The following is a 23246-nucleotide window of genomic DNA, read 5'->3' as shown; positions in this document are numbered from 1 at the left end:
ATTGATGGATAGGCTACAATTTTATATGAATGTCACAATACATGGTTGGCATACATACATTAAAAGAAAAAGACAGAGTACCCGGATGTACTGTATAGTCGCACCTCCCCCTATTCGCCTTTCAACCTCGCTCGCTCTCTACACCAACACAACCTCCTCTGCGGTTCCACCGTAGCTACTGCAGTGAATCCGTCATCCGTAAAGAGAAAAGGCGAGAGCAAGTCAAGCTGGTCTATATTTATTACAACTAGAAATATTTCCCTGATACATAGTCTTAATTGATTGTGCAACGTCGTCTTTCAAATAGTTTCCTTTGCTCACCAGGTGAAGACACCCAACCGACAGAATGGTAAGGAAAACTATAGCTTGCTATTCTCGTGTTGAACCAAATGTGTACAAAATCTTACACCATACGCATGCATAGCTCTCAAGCCTATCCTACATCTCGCATGCACTACGTACTATTCTTCCGACCAAATGAGCTTGAAAGCGTTTTGTCGCGTTACATTTTTTGCACGCACAATTTCATTTTTACAGATATGACAATGTGGCCAACGTTGTTTTGGTGATTTATCGCATTCTGGTGTGTTCTGAAAAGCTATATTGAGACTTCTCAAATGTGTGACAAGTAGCTAAACCAACCACCTAGCCAGTTAGCTAAGCTATAGGCACATGAATAATGGCGCGAGCTCGAGGGGGAAACGTGAAACAATGTAAATGTATCGTTTCTTCCGAACCCGCGAGCAGGCAACATTAACAATATCGATAGACTGTCACGCCTTCCATTTGCGCATACATTAGATGCGCTTGTCACTTTGTATCGGCAATATTCCACTTTATAACGTAGGTCCAACTAGGCTGGACGAGCACTAGTTACAACATAGACACAGCAAATGGGCACTTTTCCTGGTTGTCACTTAAGAGAGCTGCACCGTATGTCAAGGTGGTCCCCAATCAATACAGCTAGCTAACTCCTCATGGAAATGTTTTAAAGAACAGGACCGTTATCGTTAGTAAGTCACTTTATAAATGTTAAACTACGTTAACAGGATGAAGCAATTGCTTCCCAAAGATCCACCTTATCTTACATGTTCTATATTACCTCTCGTTACAATATTTGAATTGTATTTTTACCAGTCCTGGTACAGGGATCTGAAGAAATGGCTTTAAAATGACATGCATGGCAGGAGACCAGATACAGTTTCAGTACTACCTCAGTCATATACATTTGCATTGAGTTCCAATAAACAATATTGATATCTTGTAGTTCACTGACCTATTACCATTTCCTGTTCCTCCCAATTTCCAACAGTCATAGGCCTACCTTAATTTGCACTTGCATAGCCCATGTATGGGGGGTTTGTAGGCCACTTGATTATTAAGCATGCATACCGGCCTTTTTGAAGCACCTGTGTTTAGCTCAGACCAAGTATGCATAGCGGTTTCAGGAAAAACACAAATGCATCAACCACAAATACCATATAGGATCTGAATAATTGCTTCTAACAAATATAAATGCAACATGTAAAGTGTTGGTCCCATGTTTCATGAGCTGAAATAAAACAACCCCCAAATTTACCAAAAAATGTATTTCTCTCAAATGTTGTGTGCAAATGTGTTTACATCCCTGTTAGTGAGCATTTCTACTTTGGGAAGATAATCCATCCACCTGACAGGTGTGGTATATCATGAAGCTGATTAAACAGCACAGTCTTTACACAGGTGCACCTTGTGTTGGGGACAATAAAAGGCCACTCTAAAATGTTTTGTTTTGTTACACAGCACGATGCGGCAGATGTCTTAAGTTTTGAGGGAGCGTGCAATTGGCATGCTGACTGCGGGAATGGCCACCATAGCTGTTGCCAGATAATTTAATGTTAATTTCTCTACTATAAGCCACCTCCAACGTCGTTTTAGAGAAATTGACAGTACGTCCAACCGACCTCACAACCATCTGTAACCACGCCAGCCTAGGACCTCCATGTCCAGATTCTTCACCTGCGGGAACGTCTGAGACTGGCCACCGGACAGTTGATAAAACTGTGGGTTTGCACAACCGAAGAATCTCTGCATAAACCTTTTATTTTTTATTATTTTTATTTCACCTTTATTTAACCAGGTAGGCTAGTTGAGAACAAGTTCTCATTTGCAACTGCGACCTGGCCAAAATAAAGCATAGCAGTGTGAACAGACAACACAGAGTTACACATGGAGTAAACAATTAACGAGTCAATAACACAGTAGGAAAAAAAATGGCCAGTCTATATACAATGTGTGCAAAAGGCATGAGGTAGGCGAATAATACAATTTTGCAGATTAACACTGGAGTGATAAATGAAACCGTCAGAAACCGTCTCAGGGAAACTCATCTGCTTGCTCGATGTCCTCACCAGGGTCTTGACCTGACCGTAGTTCGGCGTCGTAACCAACGTCAGTTGGCAAATGCTCAACTTCAAATGGCACTGGCACGCTGGAGAAGTGTATTCTTCACGGATGAATCCCGGTTTCAACTGTACCGGGCAAATGGCAGACAGCGTGTATAGTGTTGTGTGGGTGAGCGGTTTGTTGATGTGAACAGAGGGCCCTATGTCGGCGGTGGGGGTATGGGCAGGCGTAAGCTACGGACTGCAAACACAATTGCATTTTATTGATTGCAATTTGAATGCACAGAGATAACGTGACGAGATCCCTGAGGCCCATTGTCGTGCCATTCATCCGCCGTCATCACCTCATGTTTCATCATGATAATGCACGGCCCCATGTCACAAGGATCTGTACACAATTCCTGGAAGCTGAAAAATGTCCCAGTTTTTCCATGGCCTGCATATTCACCAGACATGTCACCCATTCAACATGTTTGGAATGCTCTGGATTGACACGTACGACAGTGTTCTAGTTCTCGCCAATATCCAGCAACTTGGCACAGCCATTAAAGAGGAGTGGGACAACATCCCACAGGCCACAATCAACAGCCTGATCAACTCTATGTGAAGTAGATGTGTCACGCTCCATGAGGCAAATGACGATCAAACCAGATACTGACTGGTTTTCAGTAACTGGAAACCACACCCCTACTTTTATTTTTTATGGTATCTGTGACCAACAGATGCATATCTGTATTCCCATTATGTGAAATCCATAGATTAGTAACTAATGCATTTATTTCAATTGACTAATTTTGTTACTATGAACTGTCACTCAGTAAAATCGTTGAAATGGTTGCATGTTGCATTTTATATTTTTGTTCATTGTACTGTATACTCACAGGCTGTCGCTGTAGGCAGCCAGGACTCGGGATGACGCTGATTTGGTTTTAATGGATTCAATTGGTAGATAGCTTGAGTGTACAATCCATCTCTTTGAAACCACATTCCTATTGTAAGCAGGATCTCAGTGAAAAGTGCTGAAGTCAAGTGTATTAGGCTATCGCTGCAATATATTTTCATAAAATGTATGAAGTTCTTTGAGCTTGACAGATAATGCTGTCATGTTGCTCACAAGCAAAATGTGTAGCCTACTACCATATACACTGACAGTTTTTCAATACAATGCGTATCAGGAGACTGGCTTGCCTTTTCTTAACCCTTAATACAGATGTTTTAGATAAAACAAAGGGGATGGTTTTGGAAGAAAATACCCCTCACTTTCCAAACCCAGTTGTAGTAATGTGAGTGCTAACTGGTAACAATGTTGAATAGGCCTAGAATTGTTTTATTTAGAATGATTGTTGACATATGAGTTGCCCGAAGGGAAGGATGTTGAAAAGGAAGTAACAAGATCATTGTTCTTTTTATGTTTGTGGTACAAATTACACAGTAGAGTGTAATTACACACACTAAATCCCACCCATCTGCCCTCCCAAAATTTTGCAATGTTATAACTACAAAACTAGCTTTACTTCTACAACTCTACAACTCCCACTACACAGACATGACCTTACACCAAGTAAGTGGTGTAATCCTAAACCCCTCAATCCAGTTTAATTTAATGCTCTGTGTGACCTGAAGTCAGAGGCACAGTACTATTGCAGCATCAACACTACTGTGCCAGTGATTTGAAAACACTGAGTATGGACCTCTTGGAGTTGAGGTTAGACGGTGTAAAATTAAGAAAATGTGAAATTCTATTTTTCTATTCGCCAAACCAAAAGTGACGTGTCGTAGTGACGTGTCGTAGTGACGTGTCGTAGTGACGTGTCGTAGTGACGTGTCGTAGTGACGTGTCGTAGTGACGTGTCGTAGTGACGTGTCGTAGTGACGTGTCGTAGTGACGTGTCGTAGTGACGTGTCGTAGTGTCTAGTCGTAGTGACGTGTCGTAGTGACCAGTCGTAGTGACGTGTCGTAGTGACGTGTCGTAGTGACGTGTCGTAGTGACGTGTCGTAGTGACGTGTCGTAGTGACGTGTCGTAGTGACCAGTCGTAGTGACCAGTCGTAGTGACCAGTCGTAGTGACCAGTCGTAGTGACCAGTCGTAGTGACCAGTCGTAGTGACGTGTCGTAGTGACGTGTCGTAGTGACGTGTCGTAGTGTCTAGTCGTAGTGACGTGTCGTAGTGACGTGTCGTAGTGACCAGTCGTAGTGACGTGTCGTAGTGACGTGTCGTAGTGACGTGTCGTAGTGACGTCGTCGTGTCGTAGTGACCAGTCGTAGTGACCAGTCGTGACCAGTCGTAGTGACCAGTCGTAGTGACCAGTCGTAGTGACGTGTCGTAGTGTCTAGTCTTAGTGACGTGACGTAGTGACGTGTCGTAGTGACCAGTCGTAGTGACCAGTCGTAGTGACGTGTCGTAGTGACCAGTCGTAGTGACCAGTCGTAGTGACTAGTCACGCGCACTGGACGTTCGAGCCTAATAAGAAAATCCTGGTCTTGAAACAAATTGAATGATGCTTTTCTTGATATTTCCTTTTATGACTTCAAATGGTGGGATATGGAGCCTATATGCATGCCATATTTTTGTTTGTATTGTATCCCAAGCTTAGCTAGATGGAAAGACTCATGGCCACGTCTTTCTGGTTGTCAATGATCAGTCTTGTTATGACGGGCTTTGTGGTCGGCAGCAAGTCGAAACAGGTATCCTACTTTTTGCTGTTTTTGTATTCATCACAGAGAAAATACATTTCAGCTTGAAATCCTAATTCAGATTTGCAAAAGAGTCATCATCAGCGCATTCTGGTTGATGTGTGGATTTACACAATGAAGCCTCGCTAGCCAGTATAACATTCGGCAGACACTTCTATCCAAAGCAACTTACTGTACATAGATCTTTAGTATATAGTGCATTTGGACATTATTCAGACTCCTTGGCTTTTTTCACATTTTGTTACATTAGAGCCTTGTTCTAAAATTGATCAAATTGTTTGTTTTTTCCTCATCAATCTACACACCATACCCCATAATGACAAAGCAGAAACAGGTTTGTAGAAATGTTTGCAAATGTATTAAATAAACTGATATCACATTTACATAAGTATTCAGTCCCTTTACTCAGTACTTTGTTGAAGCATCTTTGGCAGCGATTACAGCCTCGTCTTCTTAGGTATGATGCTACACGCTTGGTACACCTGTATTTGGAGTTTCTCCCATTTTTTCTCTGCAGATCCTCTCAAGCTCTGTCAGGTTCGATGGGTAGCGTCGCTGCTCAGCTATTTTCAGGTCTCTCCACAGATGTTCGATCGGGTTCAAGTCCGGGTTCTAGCCGGGTCACTCATTGACATTCAGAGTCTTGTCCCAAAGCCACTTCTGCATTGTCTTGGCTGTGTGCTTAGGGTCGTTGTCCTATTGGAAAGTGAACCTTCGACCCAAGTCTGAGAACCTGCTCCAGAGCGCTCAGGACTTCATCAAGGATCTCTCTGTACATTACACCATTTATCTTTCCCTTGGTCCTGACTAGTCTCCCAGTCCCTGCTGCTGAAAAATATCTCTACAGCATGATGCTGCCACCACCACAGGGATCGTGGCAGGTTTCCTCCAGACGTGACGCTTGGCATTCAGGCCAAATAGTTCAATCATCAGACCAGGGAATCATGTTTCTCATGGTCTGCAAGTTCTTTAGGTGCTTTTGGCAAACTCCAAGCGGGCTGTCATGTGCCTTTTACTGAGGAGTCTGGCCACTCTACCATAAATGCCTGATTGGTGGAGTGCTGCAGAGATGGTTGTCCTTCTTTTTAAACTATGCCACTTTGTTTACATACCCTACATTACTCATCTCATATGTATATACTGTACTCTATACCATCTTGCCTATGCCGTTCTGTACCATCACTTATTCATATATCTTTATGTACCCTTTAGATTTGAGTGTATAAGGTAGTAGATTTGGAATTGTTAGGTTAGATTACTCGTTGGTTATTACCGCATTGTCGGAAATAGAAGGACAAGCATTTCGCTACACACGCATTAACATTGCTAACCATGTTTATGTGACAAATAAGTTTGATTTGATTTCTGGAAGGTTCTCCAATCTCCACAGAGGAACTCTAGAGCTCTGTCAGATTGACCATCAGGTTCTTGGTTGCCTCCCTGACCAAGTCCCTTTTCTCCCGATTGCTCAGTTTGGCCGAGCAGTCAGCTCTGGGAAGAGTCTTGGTTGTTTCAAACTTCTTCCATTTAAGAATGATGGAGGCCAGAGTGTTTTTTTGGACCTTCAATGCTGCGGACATGTTTTGGTACCCTTCCCCAGATCAGTGCCTCAGCACAATCCTGTCTCTGAGCACTACGGACAATTCCTTCAACCTCACGGCTTGGTTTTCGCTCTGACATGCACTGTCAATTGTGGGACCTTATATACGTAGACAGGTGTGTGTGGACATGATTTGGATAGAAACAATCAATTGAATTTACCATATGTGGACTCCAAGTTGTAGAAACATCTAAAGGATGATCAATGGAAAGAGGAGGCACCTGAGCTCAATTTCGAGTCTCATAGCAAAGGGTCCGAATACATATGTAAATAAGGTACATTTGCAAATGTCTAAACCTGTTTTTGCTTTGTCATTATGGGGTATTGTGTGTAGATTGAATTTCAGAATATTTTCCACAAAATGTGGAAAAGGTCAAGGGTTCTGAATACTTCCACTGCACTGTATGTGACCCGAGCAGGAACTGAACCCATGACCCTTGCGTTGCTAATGCTTCTTACCAACTGAGCCACAGCAGTGCGCTAAGATATTCAGGACATAAAATGTTTTAACTTGGATTTAAATGGATAGTCATTTCGAGGCATTTAGTATAGTCCAAGCCCCCTTTTGGCTAGATGTTCAGTCAAGGCCCAAGTCTTTATCTAATGAGGAAGTCAAAGCCTTCCTCTCAGCCTTTTTCAATTCCTTTCTGTCCCACAGAGATGCGGTAAGGCAAAGGCAATAGATTGCCCTAATTTTCAGTTCTGGTGGAATCCAGTTCATTCTGTTGTTCTCATGCATAATGGAGAATGCCACTTCTTAGGGATAAACAGAATGCCTAGAGTGGGCTGGACCGAGAACGGGTTTCAAATCTACCTGCCGTTTTAGGGGCAGGTAGCAGGATATCGTACCAGTCTGTTCTTTTTGTTTCCCTATTAAATGTACCAAGCTCACATCAACATATTAGCACGTCATCACTTTCATGTGTCAATGTTGAGATGGTAGTATACAATCGTGTCTTTACATGAGATTGTCACCACTCAACAACAATTTTTTCCTCTTTTCTTTCTAGGGAAACGAAGCAAGTTATCCCTTGGAGATGTGTACACACTGTAAGTTTTTGAGATTATCGCTGGCAACGATATCAGCTGTGGTCTGCCCTGTATGTAATGTTCATAAATGACTGGAGTTTAATCTTCACTTCTGCATGTAAATACATAAAAATGAATGTAAATACATTAACCGGTAACAATTTTGATGTCAAAAAGTTTAGGCTATGGGATTGCATTGTCTCTGGGTTTAAAGAGTGACCGCCCAGTCAACTCAAAGGCCACAATCTACCATAGGCGTTGCAGTTCACATAAGTCTGGGACACTGGTCTGGCTGGGGGAATCAATATGACAGCCAACATTGAGCAGACCAATAATATACATCACCACACGCTATACTGCATTCTTCAGGCCTCAGCCCTTCACCGTGTGACCCAGTCTCAGACGCTGCTGGAAGGCGTGAACACTTTGCTGCCACGGCTAAAAATGCCCCCCCCCCCCCCCATAAAGGTCAGTTTCAGGGCTGGTGGGAGAGCCTTATTTATTTTTAGTCTGAGTAATATTCCATTTTTAATTGGTTTGTCGCTCTGCTGCGCCATCCCTCCACCCTCATCAATCCACCCCCACCCCTCAAGAGGAAAGGGGGCTAATTAGAGTTTCAGGACTGAACTTTCAGGGTCTTTTTCAGGAACTCCCTCCTGTGGAGGATTGTGGCGTGCAGTGCCGGAGCTCGGGCGTCAATGTTGGCCGGTGTCGAGTGTGTTCTGGGGGGTGGGAAAAGGGCGCAGGGGGGCCACCTCTGCACCTCCCTAACGAGCTGTTACGCTAGGTGATTTACGATGGCACTTTTTACTTTACTTGCCTTGAAACCCAAAACAATCTCCCTCTCTGTTTCTCCCTGCCCAGTCTTTTACAGAATGTGTTTGACTGGAAAAGCAAATGCCAAATGCTCGGTTTTCAGTCATTTTGAGAGACCTGACTATAATGTAGAGTGCAAGTAGACAAACTTTCTGGAGTTGATTTAGGGGTCCCACTTCATAAAGACTTGCCACTTTAATGCTGGCCTCAGTTGGACATTTTCTCAAACGGCTTGGGCTTATGGACCAGCTGAAACAACTGCCATCATCAAAACGCACCTGTGTTTACAGAGTCACGTCTGGGTTGCGCACCTGCAGGACAATCAAAAACAAGAGACTTCGACAGGTGTCTCAAACCTCAGCCAGCCGATGGACTACCCCACAGTGGGGTATTTTGGGGAGTCTCTTCCTCCCTCCCTTCTGGGAGCAGGGTGTGGGCAGCTGTTCACCATGTCAAGAAAGCGCACAGCCTTAAATCAGCTGTGCGCTCCGAACTGGCAGGGTCTAAACACTGGTAGCTCACCCAGATCCCTAGTCAGGGCGTTCATTAGTGGACCCCTAGAATGCTGGTCAGTTCAGTCTTTTATCCCGAATGGTGAAGGTTGGATATGGGGAAGCTTCTACTCGGAGGGTTAGGTGACTCCCTGTGCAAGGCTGAAGCTGTGGCTTAGAGGACAAAACTCCACTTGCCCTGCATAGACTGTTTTTTTTTTTGCTTCAAGAAAACAACACAGTGACTCCCTGCTTAACACCTTCAATTGAGTTGCAGACTATTTTTCTGTAGTAGTACCCACTGTTCAACAACTGACCTGCTCAGGTCATTCAGCACCTCAATCAGACCTTTGAAGTATATTGTATTGTGTCAAGCATGGTGGGGCAGCATGGGTACACACACACACACACACACACACACACACACACACACACACACACACACACACACACACACACACACACACACACACACACACACAAATATGCATGCATATACACAGATGGCCACCCTGTTCTTTGGAGCAATTCATGATCTGTTCTTCATCAAACTGAGTGTCTGCATCTATATAGTAGACGGGTTGTATTTACTTGTTTTTTGTACACATATTCACACAGGCACCATCCAATCACAAAAACATGATGTATATACAACGAGATAGTTTGTCTTGATGTGCTGATTTGTAACCTCAATTTAGATAATAAACTAACTTCCCATATATTGTAGAGCAGTGGTTCTCAAACGTTTTATAGTCCCGTACCTGTGCTTCAAACATTCAACCTCCAGCTGCACACCCCCACTAGCACCAGGGTCCGTACAATCTCAAATGTTATTTTTGTCATCATTGTAAGCCTGCCACACACACACTACATTTATATGTACACTACATTTATACTACATTTATATGATACACACTACATTTATATGTACACTACATTTATACTACATTTATATGATACATTTATTAAACATAAGAATGAGTGTGAATTTTTGTCACAACCCGTCTCGTGGGAAGTGACAAAGAGCTCTTATATGACCAGGGCACAAATAATAATAATAATAATACATTTGGCTATTTATTTAGCCATCTTACGTATAAAACCTTATTTTTTAAATCAAAAAATTGTGAATGAGAAGGGTGTGCTTGAAACGATGCACATAACTCTGCAATGTTGGGTTGTATTGGAGAGTCTGTCTTAAATCATTTTCCACACAGTCTGTGGCCTGTTTAGCTTTCATGCTAGTGAGGGCTGAGAATCCACTCTCATAGAGGTACGTGGTTGAAAATGGCATCAGTGTCTTAACAGCTCGATTTGCCAATGCAGGATACTCTGAGCGCAACCCTATCCAGAAATCTGGCAGTGGCTTCTGATTTAAATTAAATTTTCACAGAACCGCTTGATGCAATTTTGATGAGGCTCTCTTGTTCAGATATCGGTAAGTGGACTGGAGGCAGGGCATGAAAGGGATAACAAATCCAGTTGTTTGTGTCGTCCGTTTCGGGAAAGTCCCTGTGTAATTACACACCCAGCTCACTCAGGTGCTTTGCTGTATCACATTTGACATTGTCCGTAAGCTTGAGTTCGTTTGCACACAAAAAATCATACCATGATGGAAAGACCTCCATAGCCTCAATTTTTGTCCCGCACATTGAATATAGTTGTGGAGAGTCCCTGTAATCCTAGATTCAGATCTTTCAAGTGAGAAAAAACATCCCTCGAGCTAGTCGTGTGAGAAACTCATCATCATGCAAGCGGTCAGTGATGACTAAATGATGGTCAGTAAAAACTAAGCTCGTCTCTCAATTTAAAAATAGTGTCAATACTTTGCCCTTGATAACCAGTGCACTTCTGTATGTTGTAAAAGCGTTAAATGTTCGCTGCCCATATCATTGCATAACGCAGAAGAGTTCAGGGGCCTTGCTTTAACAAAGTTAACCATTTTCACTGTAGTGTACAAAATGTATTTTCAAGCTTTCAGGCATTCCCTTGGCGTTGGGAGCAACTGCTTGCACGCGCATTACCACTCCACTAGGTCTCCCTGTCATGGCTTTTTGCGCCATCAGTACAGATACCAACACATCTTGGTCACAAAAGTCCATTTGATGTCACAAAGCTGTCCAGTGCTTTAAAAATATCCTCATGTTGTTCTGGTTCCCAGTGGTTTGCAGAAGAGGATGTCTTCCTTAATTGACCCCCCCCCCCCCATAAACATAAGGGAGATATACCAGGAGCTGTGCCACGCCTGTTGTCTCATCCAGCTGTAAGCATAGAATTCACTGGCTTGTATGCGAAGCAGTAATTGTTACAAAGCATATTCTGCCATGTCACTGGTGTGTCGTGAAACAGTGTTGTTTGATGAAGGCATTGTCTCGTTTTTTTTTTGCCTTTTACCCCCAACATTGTCCCAGCCATATCCGCGGCATGCAGGAAGAATTAAGTCCTCCACAATAGTATGGGGCTTGCCTGTCCTAGTCACTCAGTTGCTCACCATATAAGACGCTTCTAGCTCCTTCTTAATGGTATCTTTTATACATGTCTTACTACTCAAAAGTCGTCTTAATTCTCGCTCAAAAAAACTCCTGTGGCTTATTTTTCAAACTGGCATGTTTCGTTTCTAAATATCTACGCAAGAGTGAAGGTTTCATCGAGTTGTGAGATAGTACTTTTGCACATATAACGCACCGTGGCTGAGAAAAGGCACTACTCCCAATATAAGTGAACCCCAAATCAATGTAGTTCTCATCATATTTGCCCCTCTTCGATGGTCCAACGTCCCTGTCTGTTGTTGGGTGTTTTGCCGGGTAAGGGGACTGTAGCTCTTCGGCTGCATCAGATTCACAACTGTCAGTGTTCATGCTAACTGGGCTAGCAACAAATGTAGAATTACTGATGCTAACATTGGATGTGCTTGTGGAAGCAGAACAACTTGTCGTCGACAGGTGCAGGTGTAGTACTGCTGGTAGTAGCAGTACTACCAGTAGAGCTGGTATGTGTCTATGGACGCGGGCCTTACTTATTTAACCATCAATAAACATCCATTTTCGAGCAAACTGAATGAGCTGCAGCTATGTTTGGCTACATAATGACCGTTAGTGGAATTCCCTGAGAGAGTAACGATTAATGTGATTGGGTGTTAATTATTTGACTAGGCTACCTGTATTTGACACTGTCAAATCAAATCAAATTTTATTTGTCACATACACATGGTTAGCAGATGTTAATGTGAGTGTAGCAAAATGCTTGTGCTTCTAGTTCCGACAATGCAGTGATAACCAACAAGTAATCTAACTAACAATTCCAAAACTACTGTCTTATACACAGTGTAAGGGGATAAGGAATATGTACAGTAGATGGTATCGAGTACAGTATATACATATGAGATGAGTGTGTAGACAAAGTAAACAAAGTGGCATAGTTAAAGTGGCTAGTGATACATGTATTACATAAGGATGCAGTCGATGATGTAGAGTACAGTATATACATATGCATATGAGATGAATAATGTAGGGTAAGTAACATTATATAAGGTAGCATTGTTTAAAGTGGCTAGTGATATATTTACATTTCCCATCAATTCCCATTATTAAAATGGCTGGAGTTGGGTCAGTGTCAATGACAGTGTGTTGGCAGCAGCCACTCAATGTTAGTGGTGGCTGTTTAACAGTCTGATGGCCTTGAGATAGAAGCTGTTTTTCAGTCTCTCGGTCCCAGCTTTGATGCACCTGTACTGACCTCGCCTTCTGGATGATAGCCGGGTGAACAGGCAGTGGTTCGGGTGGTTGATGTCCTTGATGATCTTTATGTCCTTCCTGTAACAACGGGTGGTGTAGGTGTCCTGGAGGGCAGATAGTTTTCCCCCGGTGATGCGTTGTGCAGTCCTCACTACCCTCTGGAGAGCCTTACGGTTGAGGGCGGAGCAGTTGCCGTACCAGGCGGTGATACAGCCCGCCAGGATGCTCTCGATTGTGCATCTGTAGAAGTTTGTGAGTGCTTTTGGTGACAAGCCGAATTTCTTCAGCCTCCTGAGGTTGAATAGGCGCTGCTGCGCCTTCTTCACGACGCTGTCAGTGTGAGTGGACCAATTCAGTTTGTCTGTGATGTGTATGCCGAGGAACTTAAAACTAGCTACCCTCTCCACTACTGTTCCATCAATGTGGATAGGGGGGAGTTCCCTCTGCTGTTTCCTGAAGTCCACAATCATCTCCTTAGTTTTGTTGACGTTGAGTGTGAGGTTATTTTCCTGACACCACACTCCGAGGGCCCTCACCTCCTCCCTGTAGGCCGTCTCGTCGTTGTTGGTAATCAAGCCTACCACTGTTGTGTCGTCCGCAAACTTGATGATTGAGTTGGAGGCGTGCGTGACCACGCAGTCGTGGGTGAACAGGGAGTACAGGAGAGGGCTCAGAACGCACCCTTGTGGGGCCCCCGTGTTGAGGATCAGCGGGGAGGAGATGTTGTTGCCTACCCTCACCACCTGGGGGCGGCCCGTCAGGAAGTCCAGTACCCAGTTGCACAGGGCGGGGTCGACGCCCAGGGTCTCGAACTTGATGACGAGCTTGGAGGGTACTATGGTGTTGAATGCCGAGCTGTAGTCGATGAACAGCATTCTCACATAGGTATTCCTTTTGTCCAGGTGGGTTAGGGCAGTGTGCAGTGTGGTTGAGATTGCGTCGTCTGTGGACCTATTTGGGCGGTAAGCAAATTGGAGTGGGTCTAGGGTGTCAGGTAGGGTGGAGGTGATATGGTCCTGTGTTGTTATTTCGCTGAACACTAGATGTTTCACTGCCAAAAATAAATTTTAACCGAGGCTACTCTGTGAAGAAAAAAAATCTCACCCAAATGTTTAGCCCCGTTGGAAAATCTAAATGGACTGTTTGAAAATGTGAATCACATTTTTATTTGGCGTACCCCCAACGGCATTGCACGTACCTCCGGTTGGGAATAGCCATTGCAGAGAGAGAGCTGAGAGTATTTATTCGGCTGTTTGGAAGAGCTGCAGTGCTTTGATGCGCCCCAGTGGGTGCTGCTTTTTCAGTCAGATCAGCAGCATGACTGGCCCACATGTAGGAGGGGTTGTGTTTCTGCAGCAGCGAATTAAGAGAGATGGCAGCCCATTGAGATGGCACTTATCGTAGCCCCTTCACGTAAATGGCAACGTAGTCACCGCTACTGGCTCATTATCTGCCTCTTTTCAGACGCGTGTTTGGTTCATAGGTGTGATGTTGACTAGCTCGTTGGCTAGCTTGCATAGCCGTTATATCTATCTAAGGGGGGACGTTATTTGTTTACAGGTCTCTAGAGCAAGCCGGTTTCTAGAATGACTATTTAGACTTATGGGGCCAAATTTTGACACCTGCCTGAATGCTAGTAACACTAACATAACAAATGATTGATAAACCCATTTGTAGAGGTAACCCTGTTCCTAAAATATCATAACCTGGGCTTGATTCATGAGGACTCAAAGACGCACACTCAAGCGCACACTTGACTGCACTGGCTTCCGCATTCGCTTCCTTGCTGTTGTGTAGGTGTGGTCATTGGTTGTGAGGGAGATGAGGCCCAGTGAACCGAATTATGAAACCCATGTGAATGTAGCACATCGTCTCCTTCTGAAGCTCAGTTTGTGTTGAAAGCCTCTCCAGCTGGCTGTCTGACTGCAGCCCTCAAAATACCCTCCCCCCTTCTGTATGTTAGCTAGCTGGGTTTCCTTGTTGCTAGGGGTTTCCCGAGGGGAGGGCAGCACCAGCCGTTTAGCTGTGTGTGGAGTGAGGGGTGTTTCTCTCTTCTCTCTGCTATAAATACTTTTTTCCCTCTTATCTATTTGAGCTACACTCGTGGATTGTATACACGGACAGAATGGTACCCGGCGCTGTCTGGTATATGCTGTTGTGCCCGTGTAATTGAATTAATGCAGTGCTGTTGGGGCCTGTATCTCTGCAGCTGCATTTTTTGTGTTAAACCGCTAAAGAGGTTATGTCAGGGGAGGGGCTATTGAGGTATTTTAAATATTTTCTCAGTTCGTCTAGCAACTTAAATACAAGAGTTAGTCCATCATTAACACTGAAATAATTGAAGTTATAAGTAAAAATCAGTTTAACTAAAAATGGGCTGGCTATATCCAAATTATTTTCAATGGCATCCTTCATTGTCTCCATGTTGGACTACTACAGAAGGGATTTTGGGGGCTGGAAAAGAGTGCATAAGGATCACTTTCTGGCTTATATTGATTTGTCTTCAATTAATTTTCCATATAGTGAATACGGTTCTTGGGGTAGAGATATGAAATTACCAATGCTTAAGCACCTGTTGCCTGGTAGTCTCACAGCCATCCAAAACGCCTAGAATGGGCCGCTTAATTAAGCGGCTACATTTGATTGGATGTTAGATTTCAAGAACCCTCCCCCATATGCCTGTAGAAAGGCACTGCGTGTATTATGTTTTCCAATTTGGCAGGACACATTTTGCAGAGAGTTGTTCCGTATGCTAGTTTGCAACGTTGCATAAAATGGAAGAAACCCTAGAGAAGAAACTGAATTATGTTTTGCTAGAAGTGTGCTCTGTACACACAAGCCATTACAACTTCTCTGCATGAACACTCTACAAAAAAAAGAAGAATTTATAAGTGGGCATCTTTTTTTTGAGCTCCGCCCAAGCAAGGCATTTGATTGGTTTGACAAGTGAGACGTCACTGTTTCCAACAAATTTGTTGCTACTTTCTACCATTTGACTTCACCAGATTTTCCGTCTAGGGAAGCCTAGTACTCCATGAAGCTATTTGTCCGAAAACAAGTGTGGTTTAAATTGAACAGGTTCTAGCGTTTGTAAAAGAAAAATGCTTATGTATCCATCTAGCTGGAAGCAAGCATTAATATTAACCAAGAACCAAGCAAAATTGACAATAGTTTTAAAATAGATGTTCTACTTCTCTTTAGCCGGAGTTGAATTTAAGCATTTTGTTTGAGTCTATCATTTTAGAATTAATGCTGACCTTGAAATCAGCGTTTGGAACTGAAGCACCCCCTGGCACTGAGGAATCTCCTATGTCTTTATTGAGCAATGCCCTGCCCACATCGTAAGGTGCTGCTAACATTGTTGTCTCACCCTACAACAGGAATTCGGGGTGACTGGGAAATATCTAATGGCCGCAAACTAAGCTGTATATGTCATAAAAGCCAGTTCATTCATAAAGGCCGGCCACTTAGCCATGCTATGCCCAAGGGAATGCTCACATATAGATGTAGAAGGGCATCAGTTTTCAGTGTAGTGCTGTATTGGCAGCGCACACACAGCCACCATAGTATTACTGGAGTTTGTGACACCCCACTCACTTGTTGTGGTACATCTAGTGGTGGGTCTCGGTTATGGCAGCAGTTGGTTCCTACTTGTTAAGCCTGTCATCATGGTACAACGCTGCTGACTAAGACACAACTGGCATGTTGAGGTGCCCAGAGGAGCGGCTCAGCAAACCCAACCCATATCGGATCAGAGAGAAACTTGGGATTGTCTGTAACTGTCAAATAAAGCTGACCTAAAAGACTGTGTCTGTAGATATGAATTGTGCCACTAAGACTGATAGAAATAGCTTGCTATTTACAATGAGACTCAGCAGGTGATTTACTACTAGTGCGAGGCTGATCATGTTAACAAACTACTGGAACATTTATCATATACACTACCGTTCAAAAGTTTGGGGTCACTTAGAAATGTCCTTGTTTTCCATGAAAACATACATTAAATGAGTTGCAAAATGAGTAGGAAATATAGTCAGGATGTTGACAAGATTATAAATAATGATTTTTTTTTAAAAATTGAAATAATAATTGTCCTTCAAACTTTGCTTTCTTCAAAGAATCTTCCATTTGCTGCAATTATGGTCTTGCAGACCTTTGGCACTCTAGTTGTCAATTTGTTGAGGATATCTGAAGAGATTTCACCCCATGCTTCCTGAAGCACCTCCCACAAATTGGATTGGCTTGATGGGCACTTCCTACGTACCATATGGTCAAGCTGCTCCCACAACAGCTCAACAAGGTTGAGATCCGGTGACTGGCCACTCCATTATAGACGGCATACCAGCAGACTGCTTCTTCCCTAAATAGTTTGTGCATAGTTTGGAGCTGTGCTTTGGGTCATTGTCCTGTCGTAGGAGGAAATTGGCTCCAATTAAGCGCCGTCCACAGTGTATAGCGTTGCAAAATGGAGTGATAGTCTTCCTACTTCAAGATCCCTTCTACCCTGTACAAATCTCCCACTTTACCATCACCAAAGCACCCCCAGACCATCACATTGCCTCCACCATGCTTGACAGATGGCATCAAGCATCTTTTCATTTTTTTGGATCAGAATACCTCAAATTTAGATTTGTCTGTCCATAACACTTTTTTCCCAATATTCCTTTGTCCAGTGTCTGTTCTTTTGCCCATCTTAATCTTTTCTTTTTATTGGCCAGTCTGAGATATGCCTTTTTCTTTGCAACTCTGCCTGGAAGTCCAGCATCCCGGAGTCGCCTCTTCACTGTTGACATTGAGACGGGTGTTTTGCGGGTACTATTTAATGAAGCTGCCAGTTGAGGACTTGTGAGGTGTGTGTTTCTCAGACTAGACACTCTAATGTACTTGTCCTCCTGCTCAGTTGTGCACCGGGGCCTCCCACTCCTCTTTCTATTCTGGTTTGGGCCAGTTTGCGCTGTTCTGTGAAGGGAGTAGTACACCGCGTTGTACGAGATCTTCAGATTCTTGGCAATTTCTCGCATGGAATAGCCTTCATTCCACAGAAAAGGAATAGACTGACGTGACGAGTTTTTGAAGAAAGTGCTTTGTTCCTGGCCATTTTGAGCCTGTAATCGAACCCACAAATGCTGATACTTAACTGGTTTAAAGAAGGTCAGTTGTATTGCTTCTTTAATCAGTACAACAGTTTTCAGCTGTGCTAACATAATTGCAAAAGGGTTTTCTAATGATCAATTAGCCTTTTTAAAATGATCAACTTGGATTAGCTAACACAACGTGCCATTGGAACATAGGAGTGAGGATTGCTGATAATGGGCCCCTGTACGCCTATGTAGATATTTCATTAAAAATGACCCATTTCCAGCTACAATAGTCATTTACATTAACAATGTCTACACTGCTTTTCTGATAAATGTTATGTTAATAGACAAATGTGCTTTTCTTTCAAAAACAAGGACATTTCTAAGTGACCCCGAACTTTTGAACGGTAGTGTATATAGAATTAAACATTAAAAAATGATATGGTGGTTAAACGCTAAACAGAGAACAGGATCAAGCATTGTGCACAGAGCAGCACCGGGGGAAAGGTTAATTCTGTGAAGTCCCGCCCTCATTACAGCTCACACTTAAGTCCACCTCATGCTGTTGTGTCCACGTTACGATTAATGGATATCAGTCCAGTGATTAGTGTGTTAACGAGGTGTCACATGACACAATGAAAGAGCTTAGAGTGGGGATCCGAGAGGTATGCTGCTACTGTAGCTCAAGGTTGGCCACCAGTATCAAACTACACTAGGTGGGCGGTAGCTTGGGACGGCTATGCTATGGCCAGCGCTCGAAAGAAATCGGGTAAGAATCAATCGGGGACAGGTGAATCGATTCTAAAGGCAGCAAAGGACCATAACAGCAGATGTAAGTGGCCGAGCCAGCCCGTCGAGTTCTTTTCCCCGTGTGCTGAAAGTGTTCTTCCGAAACCCAGTGGTGGTGGTGGTAGCTACCCTAGAAAATGGAGTCTGCTGTGGAAGTTTTGTTCCCTTATATGTGAATAGGACTGTTTTTAATTCTGCCCTTCTTGCTCTCTCCTTTTCTATTTCAGTTGATGCTGATGAGATTAAGAGGCTGGGAAAGAGATTTAAGAAACTCGACCTAGATAACTCTGGCTCCTTGAGCGTGGAAGAGTTTATGTCCTTACCGGAACTCCAACAGAATCCCCTTGTACAGCGAGTCATCGATATATTTGACACAGATGGCAATGGGGAAGTCGACTTCAAAGGTAAGACTGATATGGGGTTATTCACCTTTTTAAATTATAACTTCAAAAGAGCTTTTGTTGTCTGGTGTCTTTGTGTAGGCTATCCTTGTGGATAACGATAGGTGCTGTTTCACCTTGAAATTAAATCATCAACCAAATGCTTAAATGTATAAGGTTTTTTTCTAGTAAGTGTTAGCCTGCAATATGACTTTATGCTGACCTACTTAAATCAGAAGTTGTGAAAGAGTTTGTCGTGCATTTTCTTCAAACACCCTCGAGCTCTTATACAACTGAGTGAATGGAATAAGGACCCACTGTGTATTCATGTCCTTGTTACGGTCCTTTTGAATTGTTGGTTGACTCAAAATGGCTTCACATTGTTTTGACAGAATTCATTGAGGGTGTCTCCCAGTTCAGTGTCAAAGGTGATAAAGAGATGAAATTGCGCTGTAAGTATAATGCCAACAAATCTCAACTGCTTTCATTGTGAAGTTTCCTCCATTTTTAAAAATTATTACCCACCTTTGATACACCAATGCAGAGCTCATAAAGCAAATGTTTGTGATTTGATTGCCTGTATGAACATGTATCCACCTTTCTCAGAAGTTCTTCCTTCAAAAACCTTCGAAATGTGCATATTTTGAAAACCTATTCAAATAAAGTCTGACCCAAGCTTCCATCTTTCCCTTGTCGTATAGTTGCCTTCAGGATCTATGACATGGACAAGGACGGCTACATATCCAATGGCGAACTCTTCCAGGTCCTCAAGATGATGGTGGGAAACAACTTAAAGGACACCCAGCTCCAGCAGATTGTTGACAAAACCATCATCAACGCAGACAAAGACGGCGATGGGAGAATATCTTTCGAGGAGTTTTGTGCGGTGAGTCGAAGAAACAAAGTTTTACTCTGTGGTTTGGTTGCAAATTTCCTTTAAACTTTCCATAAAAATGTTCACAAGTTTTTGAGAAATCCCATTTGGAGGATTTCTGGAACCAGTAGGGATTAATCAGGGAGGGAATCCTCCAACAACAAAAAAACTCCAGAACTTTCTAAAATGTTGCAATCATATTCCCATGATCGCAGTATATCACTTCTGTTCAAATTCAAAGGTGTCTGTGGCGTCTGACAGTTTCTTGCCCCTCTGTCTTCCATTAGGTGGTGGGAGGATTAGACATACACAAAAAGATGGTTGTGGACGTGTGACTGACCTCACGGGCCCCCTCAAAACACCTTTTCGCTTTCTTCTCCATTTCTGAGGATCTGCTCGAGGTGTCATCCAGCAACGCTCTCTGTGTATTTTTCAATGGAAGTATTTTCCTCTGTGAAGCCACCTTTTTTTCCCCCAACCCGAGCCTTCTGAAGCCAACCATTTGTAAGTGTTATTGAACATGAATTCTCTCAATAACCCGGTGTAGCACTTTAAAAGCCTGAAGGACAGATTTTTATCGTTGAGTGAGTGTTTCAGTTTGGTGGAGGAAGGTTAGTGTGTTTCTTTTTCTTTAATTTTGAGGCAGTTGGGATTTTGTCATATTTATTTTGGTCTTGGCTTTTTGGGGGGGATGCGTGTAGTTAACTGTGATGTACTTGATTTCAACACAACACAAAAATAGAGCATGAAGTGCCAATCAGAACATATTATAAACCGGTTGAATATAATGGTATATATATCGTCTATCGAAATTCGGTGGAATTGCTTATTTCAATGTGCCCAATGCACGATTCAAACAATCCGATTTACATTTTCAAGGCTAATGCTTTTCCTTCTACTTTCACTAAATATTTTGAACAGCTAGGTTTAAGACAGCTTTTTTAATAAGGGGGGGGGGGCTTGTGCACTATACATGTTTATATTGTCAGGGACATCGATCATCTTGCTTTTGAAGATGCAGTGGGTTAGAGGAAATAATATTTACATTTATGCACATACAAGCTTACGGTCTACTTCAAGGACAAGTCTTTTTTGAGTCACTGGTTGGTTATGCGAATAATAATCACCGTAGTCTCTTATTCCAACAAAAAGCACGTCTTCATTCTGGATGGTATGGCCTCACAGGCCGTTAGAATAATGTGTTTTGTATTTATTGCTTTAACGTCAGCCATGTTAAGTTACAGACTATCATATAGAAGTAGAGATGAGTGCTTTTGGTTTAAATGTTTGTGATATGGTAAATGTTTCATTTAACTACAGGCAGAGCTGAGGTAACTTACAGTAAGTAGGCTATAGTTGGGACATTGAGGGATGTTAAGTTGGTTAGGCTTATGAGAGGCGTTGATTTCAACGTACACATTTTGCCTTCTCGACAATGTCATTTTTTTTTAGTTTTGTTGAAGATGCAACCAACACGGGCATTTTATGACAAAGCTACCAATGTTTTTTTTACACAGAGATAAGGGACACGCCAGAACAGGTTTTTATTTGTATCTATACATTTTATGAAATTAAACGTATTTCAGTTTGAGGCTCTGCTTTTTTTGCTCAACTGAATGCACCAACGGGCGGGTGATCAAGTGCGTGATCCTGTGCCGCATGCGCCCGCCAACCCCGTGCCGCTGTTTTCTTCGACGGCGTGCCGCACGACGATGGTTCTTATCAGATCCTAAAAGGCCCCGAAGTCTTGTGATGTGCTCGCATGACACGGAGGGCTCTCTCTCTCTTGTTTTCCTTGTGCATGTAGATCCATTTTTTTGAAAAGCTCTGTTTACATATGAATCTTAATGTTAATATATTATAACATGAATGAAAATTACATATATATGGATGTTGCCAAAAAAAAGATTGGTAAATGTTGAATTAATATGGAAATGACTAAAAGTAACTCCACTACATGTACCTGTTATTCTAAACAACTATAATCTTTTGGATATTTCTGTCACTTCTATTCCAGCAAAGCTTCACTTATGCCCCAGAGTAGACTACCAGCTCCGTTTCAGGTAGAAACCATTCAAGATGTTAGATTTTTTTCTGTAATTTGTAGGGTTTTTTTCTTTGTTTTTTTAAACAGATATTTGTTATACACACGGTAGTATTAGTGCTCCCTCCTTAGTTTTTTTTTTTTTAGGTTTGTGCTAAATATGTCCACTATTGGATGAAAGGGATCTCTGTGTGCGTGTGTTTTATTATGGGGTGGTATAGGGTGGAGGCAAAAACGGTTTCAGTCTTAGGTTTTACTTTTCTTCTTATCCATCTCTGCATGCTGCATCTGCTGTGGGGAACCATTGAAACTTCATATATGAAAAAGAGAAATAAAAGATTTGAAAGTTGTTAGAGGCTGTGAATTGTGTGACAATACATGTACTGTGTGCATTATGGGGCTTCAGTTAGAACGTATGCAGAATCCACAGATGGTCATTTGTGTTATTGTTATACTGTAAAATGACCACTAGATGGCAGCATAAGACCTAAAACGTTGCTATTGAGTGTGGGTGAATCTCAAAAATAGTTTCTGTGTCCTCTCTCCTCGCAATGGTTCCTTCTCTCGGGCCTTGTTTTTAGGTGGCGAAAAGACGTGTCGTGTTTATTAGTTACTGAACGGCTATCACAAGCTTGCCCCGCACTTAATATCTTGAAACAAGAGCCGAAATTCCTTAATTAGACTTACTAATGAAAGATTAAAGCGGCATCATCTTGAGTGTTGCATCTTCCATTCACATTGCCTTATGTTGCATGCAAGTACTGCACCCTACTGTTTGGTATATAAAAAAAAACGAGAAAATGTCTCGGAAGCTGGGTTTGATTTCAGGCCACTGGAAAACCATCAATTTGTAATAAGATACCGTTTATTTTACACAACAAAAAATACCCATGGATGTGTGCATTCACACACATTTCACCAGTGAAATAGATTACCCTTCTCATACGTCACTGTTTCCTGGACAGTCCAAATTGAGCTCATGCAGAATGTGGCCGGTTGTGCCCGTCGCTGCCAATTAAAAGTCCCATTTGTATTCCTCAGCCGAGCCACACATGGACCTCCGAAAGACCGCCATTCTCATGGAACCTGCTCATCTGTTTGTGATTTTGAACTTTCAGCGAGTCTCCAGATTTATTTATACACAGCCCAACATGAAAGACGCAATTTTGGCCCCTCCAAATAATCTTGCCAAATGGCTGAACCCTACACAAATACAATGACGACCAATGTGTAATTTCATACTTTTTTTGTGTGTGGGGGGTAAATTTCCCTTGATTTCAACGGGTCTCGAGTGTTTTTTTGGGGGACAAATGTGAAGTCGATTCCATTGCA

At 42.7% G+C, this 23246-nt stretch overlaps 1 protein-coding gene across 2 annotated transcripts; it reads left to right on the top strand.

Moving 5' to 3' along the window:
• The first annotated feature begins 128 nt into the window (after positions 1-128).
• Positions 129-22263, top strand: LOC124003478 (calcineurin subunit B type 1). Of its 2 annotated transcripts, XM_046311760.1 has the most exons (6): positions 129-349; positions 7690-7729; positions 18844-19020; positions 19389-19448; positions 19698-19882; positions 20158-22263. In XM_046311760.1, the coding sequence occupies exons 1-6, from the start codon at positions 347-349 to the stop codon at positions 20203-20205; spliced, it is 513 nt and encodes a 170-aa protein (XP_046167716.1). In that variant the 5' UTR covers positions 129-346; the 3' UTR covers positions 20206-22263. The 2 variants fall into 2 exon arrangements, with proteins under 2 accessions (XP_046167716.1, XP_046167715.1); XM_046311759.1 differs by lacking the exons at positions 129-349; positions 7690-7729 and adding an exon at positions 18443-18659.
• Positions 22264-23246: the final 983 nt, after the last annotated feature.

The sequence above is a fragment of the Oncorhynchus gorbuscha genome, linkage group LG18, assembly GCF_021184085.1.
Source record: "Oncorhynchus gorbuscha isolate QuinsamMale2020 ecotype Even-year linkage group LG18, OgorEven_v1.0, whole genome shotgun sequence".
Classification (NCBI taxonomy): Eukaryota; Metazoa; Chordata; class Actinopteri; order Salmoniformes; family Salmonidae; genus Oncorhynchus; species Oncorhynchus gorbuscha.
Note: the sequence above shows the minus strand (reverse complement) of the source record. Positions and strands in the feature narration are given on the sequence as shown.